The 11317-nt window shown below is 43.6% G+C and overlaps 1 protein-coding gene across 1 annotated transcript in view; it reads right to left on the reverse strand.

The window, feature by feature from the left end:
• Window positions 1–11317, reverse strand: part of LOC136289154 (nascent polypeptide-associated complex subunit alpha, muscle-specific form-like) — a 67937-nt gene that overhangs the window by 30801 nt on the left and 25819 nt on the right. Inside the window, exons 3-5 of the mRNA XM_066182642.1 lie at window positions 3696–3791; window positions 2806–2878; window positions 1764–1855 (exon numbers count right to left, since the gene is read on the reverse strand). Of these exons, the coding sequence (XP_066038739.1) occupies window positions 1764–1855; window positions 2806–2878; window positions 3696–3791 (261 nt within the window). The remainder of the gene's footprint in view (window positions 1–1763; window positions 1856–2805; window positions 2879–3695; window positions 3792–11317) is intronic.

Raw genomic sequence — 11317 nt, forward strand, 5'->3', positions numbered from 1 at the left:
TAATATGATATGATATAATACAATGCAATGTAGTGTAATGTAATATAATGTAATTAATGTAATATACTATAATGAAATAAAATAAAGTATAACATAACATAACGTAATGTAATGTAATGTAATATAATATAATATAATATAATATAATATAATATAATATAATATAATATAATATAATATAAAGAACAATCTCCTTCAAAGAGAAATTTCCAATATCAGGGGTTTGGAATTAATTCCAGAGAGGAGGAAAAATGGGGGGAAAATCCATCAAATCTCCCAAAATTCTTGGAAATCCAAGAGAAAATTGGAGTCTGGGGTTGGATTTTATAATTGTTACTATTAATATTAATATTAACATAATTTAATATGATATGATATAATACAATGCAATGTAGTGTAATGTAATGTAATATAATGTAATTAATGTAATATACTATAATAAAATAAAGTATAACATAACATAATATAATATAACGTAATGTAATGTAATATAATATAATATAATATAATACAATGTAATATAATATAACGTAATATAATATAAAGAACAATCTCCTTCAAAGAGCAATTTCCAATATCAGGGGTTGGGAATTAATTCCAGAGAGGAGGAAAAATGGGGGAAAATCCAGCAAAACTACCCAGAGTTCCTGAGAATCTGAGGAAAAATTGGAGTCTGGGGTTGGATTTTATATAATAATAATAATAATAATAATAATAATAATAATAATAATAATAATGAAATGAACAATTTCCTTCAAAGAGAAATTTCCAATGTCAGGGGTTTGGAATTAATTCCAGAGAAAAGGAGAAATGGGGGAAAAAAATCTGTCAAATCTCCCCAAAATTCCTGAAAATCTGAGGGAAATTTGGAGTTTGGAGTCGGATTTTCCATCCCATAATCAAAATTATGGGCAAAAAAAATTTCCCTGAAAATGAGAAATATTTTCAGGAAAAAAGTGAAATATTTCCTGGAAAAAAGTGAAATATTTCCAGGAAAATCTGAAATATTCCCAAAAAACCCCAGTTCTTGGGTGATAAAGGTTGGGAAAATTCCCAGGAAATGAGAAAAATTCCCAGGAAATGAGAAATATTGGAAAAAAAATCAGTTCTTGGGTGATAAAGGTTGGAAAAATTCCCAGGAAATGAGAAAAATTCCCGGGAAATGAGAAAAATTCCCGGAAAATGAGAAATATTGAAAAAAAAATCAGTTCTTGGGTGATAAAGGTTGGAAAAATTCCCAGGAAATGAGAAAAATTCCCAGAAAAAAATTCCCAGAAAAGGAGAAATATTGAAAAAAAAAAAATCAGTTCTTGGGTGATAAAGGTTGGAAAAATTCCCAGGAAATGAGAAAAATTCCCGGGAAATGAGAAAAATTCCCGGAAAATGAGAAATATTGAAAAAAAAATCAGTTCTTGGGTGATAAAGGTTGGAAAAATTCCCAGGAAATGAGAAAAATTCCCAGAAAAGGAGAAATATTGGAAAAAAAATCAGTTCTTGGGTGATAAAGGTTGGAAAAATTCCCAGGAAATGAGAAAAATTCCCAGAAAAAAATTCCCAGAAAAGGAGAAATATTGAAAAAAAAAAATCAGTTCTTGGGTGATAAAGGTTGGAAAAATTCCCAGGAAATGAGAAAAATTCCCGGAAAATGAGAAATATTGAAAAAAATTCAGTTCTTGGGTGATAAAGGTCAGAAAAATTCCCAGGAAATGAGAAAAAATTCCCAGAAAAATTGAAATATTCCCCGGAAAAGAGGGATTTTTTACCTTGATCAGTTTACAAATGACAATGTATCCGGATTTTCCCGGGGGCCAAGGTCTGGGCTGGAGACAATCGGAATATTTGGAAATATAAACCCCTGGAAAAAAGAGAGAAAACGGGAATTATTTATCAGCAGGGAAAAAAAAAAAACTCCTGGAAAAGGTTTTCCTCGGGGAAACGGGAGCAGAGCTGGGAGAAATATTCCCAGAAAATGTCAAATATTCCCGAAATAATAACTTAGCGGGTGATAAAGGTGGGAATTTTCCCCCCAAATTTCTGGGATTTTTTTTCCCAAATTTTGGGGCATTTTTTCCCCCCAAATTTCTGGGAATTTTTTTTCTTGAATTTCTGACATTTTTTCCCCAAACTTTTTTTAGATTTTTTTTCCCCCCAAATTTTTGGTATTTTTTCCTCAATTTCTGATAATTTTTCCCAAATTTCTGGGCATTTTTTCCCAAACTTTCAGGAATCCTTCCCAAGTTTTGGGGAATATTTTCCTAAATTTTGGGCATTTTTTTCCTATATTCTGTGGATATTTTTTTCCAAATTTTTGGGATTTTTTTCCTAAATTTTTGGGAATTTTCCCCCAAATGTTTTGGCATTTTTTCTGAAATTTTTGGGCATTTTTTCCCCCAGATTTCTGGAATTTTCCCCCCATATTTCTGGGCATTTCTTCCCAAATTTTTCTCAGATTTCTGGGAATTTTTCCCCAAATTTTTGGGATTTTTTTCCCCCAAATTTCTGGGCGTTTTTTCCCCAAATTCTTGGCTGGTTTTTTTCCAGATTTTCCGGGCATTTTTTTTCCCAAATTTTTGGGAATTTCCCCCAAATTTCTGGGAATTTTTTCCCAAATTTTTGGGAATTTTCCCCAAATTTTGGGGATTTTTTTTCCTAAATTTCTGGGATTTTTCCCCCACATTTCTGGGTTTTTTTCTCTAAATTTCTGGGATTTTTCCCCCAAATTTCTGGGAATTTTTTCCCCCAAATTTCCGGGAATTTTTTCCCGAATTTTGGGGAATTTTTCCCAAATTCCTGGGCATGTTTTACCCTTGGCTGGGTCCCCCAGGCTGGAGGTGGAGCTGCTGTTGACTCGGAGCCCGCTCTGACACACTTCCTTTGCCTGCAAAAAAACCCACAAAACAAATTCTCCTTCTCCGGCTTTTTTTGGGCTCAGGGAATAAAAATCTCTCCCATCAGAGCTGGAAAAATACCTGGATGCGGTTTGAGCCCAAAAATCCCCAAAAAACGGAGGTGGAAAGGGAATTTAAAAGGATATAAACAGGAAAAATCAGCAGGAGGAAAGGGAATTTCCTGTGGATTCCCTGATTTTTACAGAATTAAAATGGAATTAAAAGGGAATTTCCAGTGGATTCCCAAAATTAAAACTGAATTAAAAGGGAATTTCCGGTGGATTCCCAAAATTAAAATTTAATTAAAAGGGAATTTCCAGTGGATTCCCAAAATTAAAACGGAGTTAAAAGGGAATTTCCAGTGGATTCCCAAAATTAAAATTGAGTTAAAAGGGAATTTCCAGTGGATTCCCAAATCCCCCAGGAGCCAAAGAATCCTCAAAAATTCCCAAGAATTCCAAGGGCACAAAGGAAAATTCCCTTTTTCCCACTCAAATCCTTCCCTAAAATCCCCCAGGAGCCAAAGAATTCCCGAAAATTCCATTGGCACAAAGGAAAATTCCCTTTTTCCCACTCAAATCCTTCCCTAAAATCCCCCAGGAGCCAAAGAATTCCCAAAAATTCTACTGGAAAAAAAGGAAAATTCCTTTTTTTTCCCACTCGACTCCAGCCCTACAATCCCGAAAATCGGATGTTCCGGAGATCCCTTCCCACCTAAATCTCCTGGGGTTTTGACGGGATAAGGAACCGACCAAACCCTCGGATCTGATCCCAGATTCCCGGGGAAGCCCCAGTCGCGGCCCGCACCTCTTCCTCCTTGTCAAAACGCAGGAAGGCGAAAGTCTCCCGCAGCTCCTCCGGGCTGTAGCCAGCGGCTTCCTTGGCTCGGGCGAAGGCCCTCAGCTGCAGAGACAGACCCGAACACCCAAATCAACGCCAGCACGAAAACGAAAATTAGAATTAAAAATTAAAACTAAAATTAAAACAAAAATAAAAATCAAAATTAAAACAAAAGCAAAAATAAAAATTAAAACAAAAGCAAAAATAAAAATTAAAATTAAAACAAAAATCAAAATAAAAACAAAAGCAAAAATAAAAATTAAAACAAAAGCAAAAATAAAGATAAAAACAAAAATCAAAATTAAAACACAAATTAAAATAAAACTTAAAATAAAAATAAAAATAAAGATTAAAATTAAATTAAAACGACAAGTAAAATAAAAATAAAAACAAAAAAATCAAAATTAAAATTAAAACAAAAATAAAGATGAAAACAAAAATTAAAATTAAAACAAAAATTAGAATAAAAATTAAAACAAAAATCAAAATAAAGATTAAAATTAAAATTAAAACAACAAGTAAAATAAAAATAAAAACAACAACAAAAATCAAAATTAAAATAAAAATAAAAATAAAAATTAAAACAAAAACAAAAATAAAAATTAAAATTAAAACAAAAATAAAAATCAAAATAAAAACAAAAATAAAAATAAAAATTACAACAAAAATAAAAATCAAAATTAAAACAAAAGCAAAAATAAAATTAAAATTAAAACAAAAATAAAAATAAAAACAAACATCAAAATTAAAACACAAATTAAAATAAAAATTCAAACAACAAAAAAATAAAGATTAAAATTAAAATTAAAACAAATAAAATAAAAATAAAAGCAAAAACAAAAATCAAAATCAAAATAAAAATAAAAATAAAGATGAAAACAAAAATTAAAATTAAAACAAAAATTAGAATAAAAATTAAAACAAAAATAAAAATTAAAATTCAAACAAAAATAAAGATAAAAACAAAAATCAAAATTAAAACACAAATTAAAATAAAAATTAAAACAAAAATAAAAATAAAGATTAAAATTAAAATTAAAACAACAAATAAAAATAAAAACAAAAACAAAAATCAAAATAAAAATAAAAATAAAGATTAAAATTAAAACAAGTAAAATAAAAATAAAAACAGAAAAAATAAAAATTAAAACAAAAATAAAAACAAAAACAAAAATCAAAATTAAAACAAAAATTAAAATAAAATTTAAAACAAAAAATAAAAAAAAGATTAAAATTAAAATTAAAACAACAAGTAAAATAAAAATAAAAACAAAAATCAAAATTAAAATTAAAACAAAAAGATAAAAACAAAACTAAACTAAAACAAAAATTAAAATAAAAATTAAAATAAAAATAAAAATAAAGATTAAAATTAAAATTAAAACAACAAGTAAAATAAAAATAAAAACAAAAACAAAAATCAAAATTAAAATTAAAACAAAAATAAAGATGAAAACAAAAATTAAAATTAAAACAAAAATAAAAATAAAAATTAAAACAAAAATAAAAATAAAAACAAACATCAAAATTAAAACACAAATTAAAATAAAAATTAAAACAAAAACAAAACTAAAAATTAAAATAAAAAATAAAAATAAAAACAAAAATCAAAATTACAATTAAAACAAAAATTAAAACAAAAAGTAAAATAAAAATAAACACAAAAACAAAAATAAAAATTAAAATTTAAAAAAAAATTAAAATTAAAACAAATATTTAAAAAACAAAAATAAAAATTAAAATTAAAAGAAAAAGAAAAAGAAAGATAAAAATTAAAATAAAAATAAAAATAAAAACAAAACCAAAAATTAAAATAAAACAAAAACAAAAATTAAATTTAAAATTATAATAAAAAGAAAAAGCCAATCAATTTCAGTCTCTGGACCGGGGAAAGTATCGGGAAGGGAAGAAAGCCGGAGCTGATCCCGGAAAATTCCAGGGACTAGGGAGAGCAGCAGGAGCGGGGGGGGCTTGGGAGAGGTTGGGGGGGAGGAAGGAACGAGCTCGTGGTGGGCTTGGGCTTGAGTCTGGGTTTGGGTTTGGGTTTGGGTTTAGGTCTGGATTTAGGTCTGGGTTTGGGTCTGGGTCTGGGTTTGGGTTTGGGTCTGGGTCTGGGTTTGGGTCTGGGTTTGGGTTTGGGTCTGGGTCTGGGTTTGGGTCTGGGTCTGGGTCTGGGTTTGGGTCTGGGTTTGGGTCTGGGTCTGGGTCTGGGTTTGGGTCTGGGTCTGGGTCTGGGTTTGGGTTTGGGTCTGGGTCTGGGTCTGGGTTTGGGTCTGGGTTTGGGTCTGGGTCTGGGTCTGGGTTTGGGTCTGGGTTTGGGTCTGGGTTTGGGTCTGGGTCTGGGTCTGGGTCTGGGTTTGGGTTTGGGTCTGGGTCTGGGTCTGGGTCTGGGTTTGGGTCTGGGTTTGGGTCTGGGTTTGGGTTTGGGTCTGGGTCTGGGTCTGGGTCTGGGTTTGGGTTTGGGTTGTCTGGGTTTGGGTCTGGGTTTGGGTTTGGGTCTGGGTCTGGGTTTGGGTCTGGGTTTGGGTCTGGGTTTGGGTCTGGGTTTGGGTCTGGGTCTGGGTCTGGGTTTGGGTCTGGGTTTGGGTCTGGGTCTGGGTTTGGGTCTGGGTCTGGGTTTGGGTCTGGGTTTGGGTCTGGGTTTGGGTCTGGGTCTGGGTTTGGGTCTGGGTCTGGGTCTGGGTTTGGGTCTGGGTCTGGGTCTGGGTTTGGGTCTGGGTTTGGGTTTGGGTCTGGGTCTGGGTCTGGGTTTGGGTTGTCTGGGTTTGGGTCTGGGTCTGGGTTTGGGTCTGGGTTTGGGTTTGGGTCTGGGTTTGGGTCTGGGTTTGGGTTTGGGTCTGGGTCTGGGTTTGGGTTGTCTGGGTTTGGGTCTGGGTCTGGGTTTGGGTTTGGGTCTGGGTTTGGGTTTGGGTCTGGGTCTGGGTTTGGGTTGTCTGGGTTTGGGTCTGGGTCTGGGTTTGGGTCTGGGTCTGGGTTTGGGTCTGGGTCTGGGTTTGGGTCTGGGTCTGGGTTTGGGTCTGGGTCTGGGTTTGGGTCTGGGTCTGGGTCTGGGTTTGGGTCTGGGTTTGGGTCTGGGTTTGGGTTTGGGTCTGGGTCTGGGTCTGGGTTTAGGTCTGGGTCTGGGTCTGGGTCTGGGTTAGGGTCTGGGTTTGGGTTTGGGTCTGGGTTTGGGTCTGGGTCTGGGTCTGGGTTTGGGTTTAGGTCTGGGTCTGGGTTTGGGTCTGGGTCTGGGTTTGGGTCTGGGTTTGGGTCTGGGTTTGGGTCTGGGTCTGGGTCTGGGTCTGGGTCTGGGTCTGGGTTTGGGTCTGGGTCTGGGTCTGGGTTTGGGTTTAGGTCTGGGTCTGGGTTTGGGTCTGGGTCTGGGTTTGGGTCTGGGTTTGGGTCTGGGTTTGGGTCTGGGTCTGGGTTTGGGTCTGGGTCTGGGTCTGGGTTTGGGTCTGGGTTTGGGTTTGGGTTGTCTGGGTTTGGGTCTGGGTCTGGGTTTGGGTTTGGGTCTGGGTCTGGGTTTGGGTTTGGGTCTGGGTCTGGGTCTGGGTTTGGGTCTGGGTCTGGGTCTGGGTTTGGGTCTGGGTTTGGGTTTGGTTTTGGGTCTGGGTCTGGGTCTGGGTTTGGGTCTGGGTCTGGGTCTGGGTTTGGGTTTGGGTCTGGGTCTGGGTTTGGGTCTGGGTCTGGGTCTGGGTTAGGGTCTGGGTTTGGGTTTGGGTTTGGGTCTGGGTCTGGGTCTGGGTCTGGGTTAGGGTCTGGGTCTGGGTTTGGGTTTGGGTTAGGGTCTGGGTCTGGGTTTGGGTCTGGGTCTGGGTCTGGGTTTGGGTTTGGGTCTGGGTCTGGGTCTGGGTCTGGGTTTGGGTTTGGGTCTGGGTCTGGGTTTGGGTCTGGGTCTGGGTTTGGGTTTGGGTTTGGGTCTGGGTCTGGGTCTGGGTCTGGGTTTGGGTTTGGGTCTGGGTCTGGGTTTGGGTCTGGGTTTGGGTTTGGGTCTGGGTCTGGGTTTGGGTCTGGGTCTGGGTTTGGGTCTGGGTCTGGGTTTGGGTCTGGGTCTGGGTTTGGGTCTGGGTCTGGGTTTGGGTCTGGGTTTGGGTCTGGGTTTGGGTCTGGGTTTGGGTCTGGGTCTGGGTCTGGGTTTGGGTCTGGGTCTGGGTCTGGGTTTGGGTTTGGGTCTGGGTCTGGGTCTGGGTTTGGGTCTGGGTTTGGGTCTGGGTTTGGGTCTGGGTCTGGGTCTGGGTCTGGGTTTGGGTTTGGGTCTGGGTCTGGGTCTGGGTCTGGGTTTGGGTCTGGGTTTGGGTCTGGGTTTGGGTCTGGGTTTGGGTCTGGGTTTGGGTCTGGGTTTGGGTCTGGGTCTGGGTCTGGGTTTGGGTCTGGGTTTGGGTCTGGGTCTGGGTCTGGGTTTGGGTCTGGGTCTGGGTCTGGGTTTGGGTTTGGGTCTGGGTCTGGGTCTGGGTTTGGGTCTGGGTCTGGGTCTGGGTTTGGGTCTGGGTTTGGGTCTGGGTTTGGGTTTGGGTCTGGGTCTGGGTCTGGGTTTGGGTTTGGGTCTGGGTCTGGGTCTGGGTTTGGGTCTGGGTTTGGGTCTGGGTCTGGGTCTGGGTTTGGGTCTGGGTTTGGGTCTGGGTTTGGGTCTGGGTCTGGGTCTGGGTCTGGGTTTGGGTTTGGGTCTGGGTCTGGGTCTGGGTCTGGGTTTGGGTCTGGGTTTGGGTCTGGGTTTGGGTTTGGGTCTGGGTCTGGGTCTGGGTCTGGGTTTGGGTTTGGGTTGTCTGGGTTTGGGTCTGGGTTTGGGTTTGGGTCTGGGTCTGGGTTTGGGTCTGGGTTTGGGTCTGGGTTTGGGTCTGGGTTTGGGTCTGGGTCTGGGTCTGGGTTTGGGTCTGGGTTTGGGTCTGGGTCTGGGTTTGGGTCTGGGTTTGGGTCTGGGTTTGGGTCTGGGTCTGGGTTTGGGTCTGGGTCTGGGTCTGGGTTTGGGTCTGGGTCTGGGTCTGGGTTTGGGTCTGGGTTTGGGTTTGGGTCTGGGTCTGGGTCTGGGTTTGGGTTGTCTGGGTTTGGGTCTGGGTCTGGGTTTGGGTCTGGGTTTGGGTTTGGGTCTGGGTTTGGGTCTGGGTTTGGGTTTGGGTCTGGGTCTGGGTTTGGGTTGTCTGGGTTTGGGTCTGGGTCTGGGTTTGGGTTTGGGTCTGGGTTTGGGTTTGGGTCTGGGTCTGGGTTTGGGTTGTCTGGGTTTGGGTCTGGGTCTGGGTTTGGGTCTGGGTCTGGGTTTGGGTCTGGGTCTGGGTTTGGGTCTGGGTCTGGGTTTGGGTCTGGGTCTGGGTTTGGGTCTGGGTCTGGGTCTGGGTTTGGGTCTGGGTTTGGGTCTGGGTTTGGGTTTGGGTCTGGGTCTGGGTCTGGGTTTAGGTCTGGGTCTGGGTCTGGGTCTGGGTTAGGGTCTGGGTTTGGGTTTGGGTCTGGGTTTGGGTCTGGGTCTGGGTCTGGGTTTGGGTTTAGGTCTGGGTCTGGGTTTGGGTCTGGGTCTGGGTTTGGGTCTGGGTTTGGGTCTGGGTTTGGGTCTGGGTCTGGGTCTGGGTCTGGGTCTGGGTCTGGGTTTGGGTCTGGGTCTGGGTCTGGGTTTGGGTTTAGGTCTGGGTCTGGGTTTGGGTCTGGGTCTGGGTTTGGGTCTGGGTTTGGGTCTGGGTTTGGGTCTGGGTCTGGGTTTGGGTCTGGGTCTGGGTCTGGGTTTGGGTCTGGGTTTGGGTTTGGGTTGTCTGGGTTTGGGTCTGGGTCTGGGTTTGGGTTTGGGTCTGGGTCTGGGTTTGGGTTTGGGTCTGGGTCTGGGTCTGGGTTTGGGTCTGGGTCTGGGTCTGGGTTTGGGTCTGGGTTTGGGTTTGGTTTTGGGTCTGGGTCTGGGTCTGGGTTTGGGTCTGGGTCTGGGTCTGGGTTTGGGTTTGGGTCTGGGTCTGGGTTTGGGTCTGGGTCTGGGTCTGGGTTAGGGTCTGGGTTTGGGTTTGGGTTTGGGTCTGGGTCTGGGTCTGGGTCTGGGTTAGGGTCTGGGTCTGGGTTTGGGTTTGGGTTAGGGTCTGGGTCTGGGTTTGGGTCTGGGTCTGGGTCTGGGTTTGGGTTTGGGTCTGGGTCTGGGTCTGGGTCTGGGTTTGGGTTTGGGTCTGGGTCTGGGTTTGGGTCTGGGTCTGGGTTTGGGTTTGGGTTTGGGTCTGGGTCTGGGTCTGGGTCTGGGTTTGGGTTTGGGTCTGGGTCTGGGTTTGGGTCTGGGTTTGGGTTTGGGTCTGGGTCTGGGTTTGGGTCTGGGTCTGGGTTTGGGTCTGGGTCTGGGTTTGGGTCTGGGTCTGGGTTTGGGTCTGGGTCTGGGTTTGGGTCTGGGTTTGGGTCTGGGTTTGGGTCTGGGTCTGGGTTTGGGTCTGGGTTTGGGTTTGGGTTTGGGTCTGGGTCTGGGTTTGGGTCTGGGTCTGGGTTTGGGTCTGGGTCTGGGTCTGGGTCTGGGTCTGGGTCTGGGTCTGGGTTTGGGTCTGGGTTTGGGTTTGGGTTTGGGTCTGGGTCTGGGTCTGGGTCTGGGTCTGGGTTTGGGTCTGGGTCTGGGTTTGGGTCTGGGTTTGGGTCTGGGTCTGGGTCTGGGTTTGGGTCTGGGTCTGGGTTTGGGTCTGGGTTTGGGTTTGGGTTTGAGTCTGGGTCTGGGTCTGGGTTTGGGTCTGGGTTTGGGTTTGGGTCTGGGTTTAGGTCTGGGTTTGGCTCTGGGTCTGGGTTTGGGTCTGGGTTTGGGTCTGGGTTTGGGTTTGGGTCTGGGTCTGGGTTTGGGTCTGGGTCTGGGTTTGGGTTTGGGTCTGGGTCTGGGTCTGGGTTTGGGTTTGGGTCTGGGTCTGGGTTTGGGTCTGGGTCTGGGTCTGGGTTTGGGTCTGGGTCTGGGTCTGGGTTTGGGTCTGGGTCTGGGTCTGGGTTAGGGTCTGGGTTTGGGTTTGGGTCTGGGTCTGGGTTTGGGTCTGGGTTTAGGTCTGGGTCTGGGTCTGGGTCTGGGTTTGGGTCTGGGTCTGGGTTTGGGTCTGGGTTTGGGTTTGGGTTGTCTGGGTTTGGGTCTGGGTCTGGGTTTGGGTTTGGGTCTGGGTCTGGGTTTGGGTTTGGGTCTGGGTCTGGGTCTGGGTTTGGGTCTGGGTCTGGGTCTGGGTTTGGGTCTGGGTTTGGGTTTGGTTTTGGGTCTGGGTCTGGGTCTGGGTTTGGGTCTGGGTCTGGGTCTGGGTTAGGGTCTGGGTTTGGGTTTGGGTTTGGGTCTGGGTCTGGGTCTGGGTCTGGGTTAGGGTCTGGGTCTGGGTTTGGGTCTGGGTTTGGGTTTAGGTCTGGGTCTGGGTTTGGGTCTGGGTCTGGGTCTGGGTTTGGGTTTGGGTCTGGGTCTGGGTTTGGGTCTGGGTTTGGGTTTGGGTCTGGGTCTGGGTTTGGGTCTGGGTCTGGGTTTGGGTCTGGGTCTGGGTCTGGGTCTGGGTCTGGGTCTGGGTCTGGGTCTGGGTTTGGGTCTGGGTTTGGGTTTGGGTTTGGGTCTGGGTCTGGGTCTGGGTCTGGGTCTGGGTCTGGGTTTGGGTCTGGGTCTGGGTTTGGGTCTGGGTTTGGGTTTGGGTCTGGGTTTGGGTCTGGGTCTG

Source organism: Chamaea fasciata, unplaced genomic scaffold, assembly GCF_029207755.1.
Source record: "Chamaea fasciata isolate MVZ Bird 193981 ecotype frontalis unplaced genomic scaffold, bChaFas1.0.hap1 SCAF_5, whole genome shotgun sequence".
Classification (NCBI taxonomy): domain Eukaryota; kingdom Metazoa; phylum Chordata; class Aves; order Passeriformes; family Sylviidae; genus Chamaea; species Chamaea fasciata.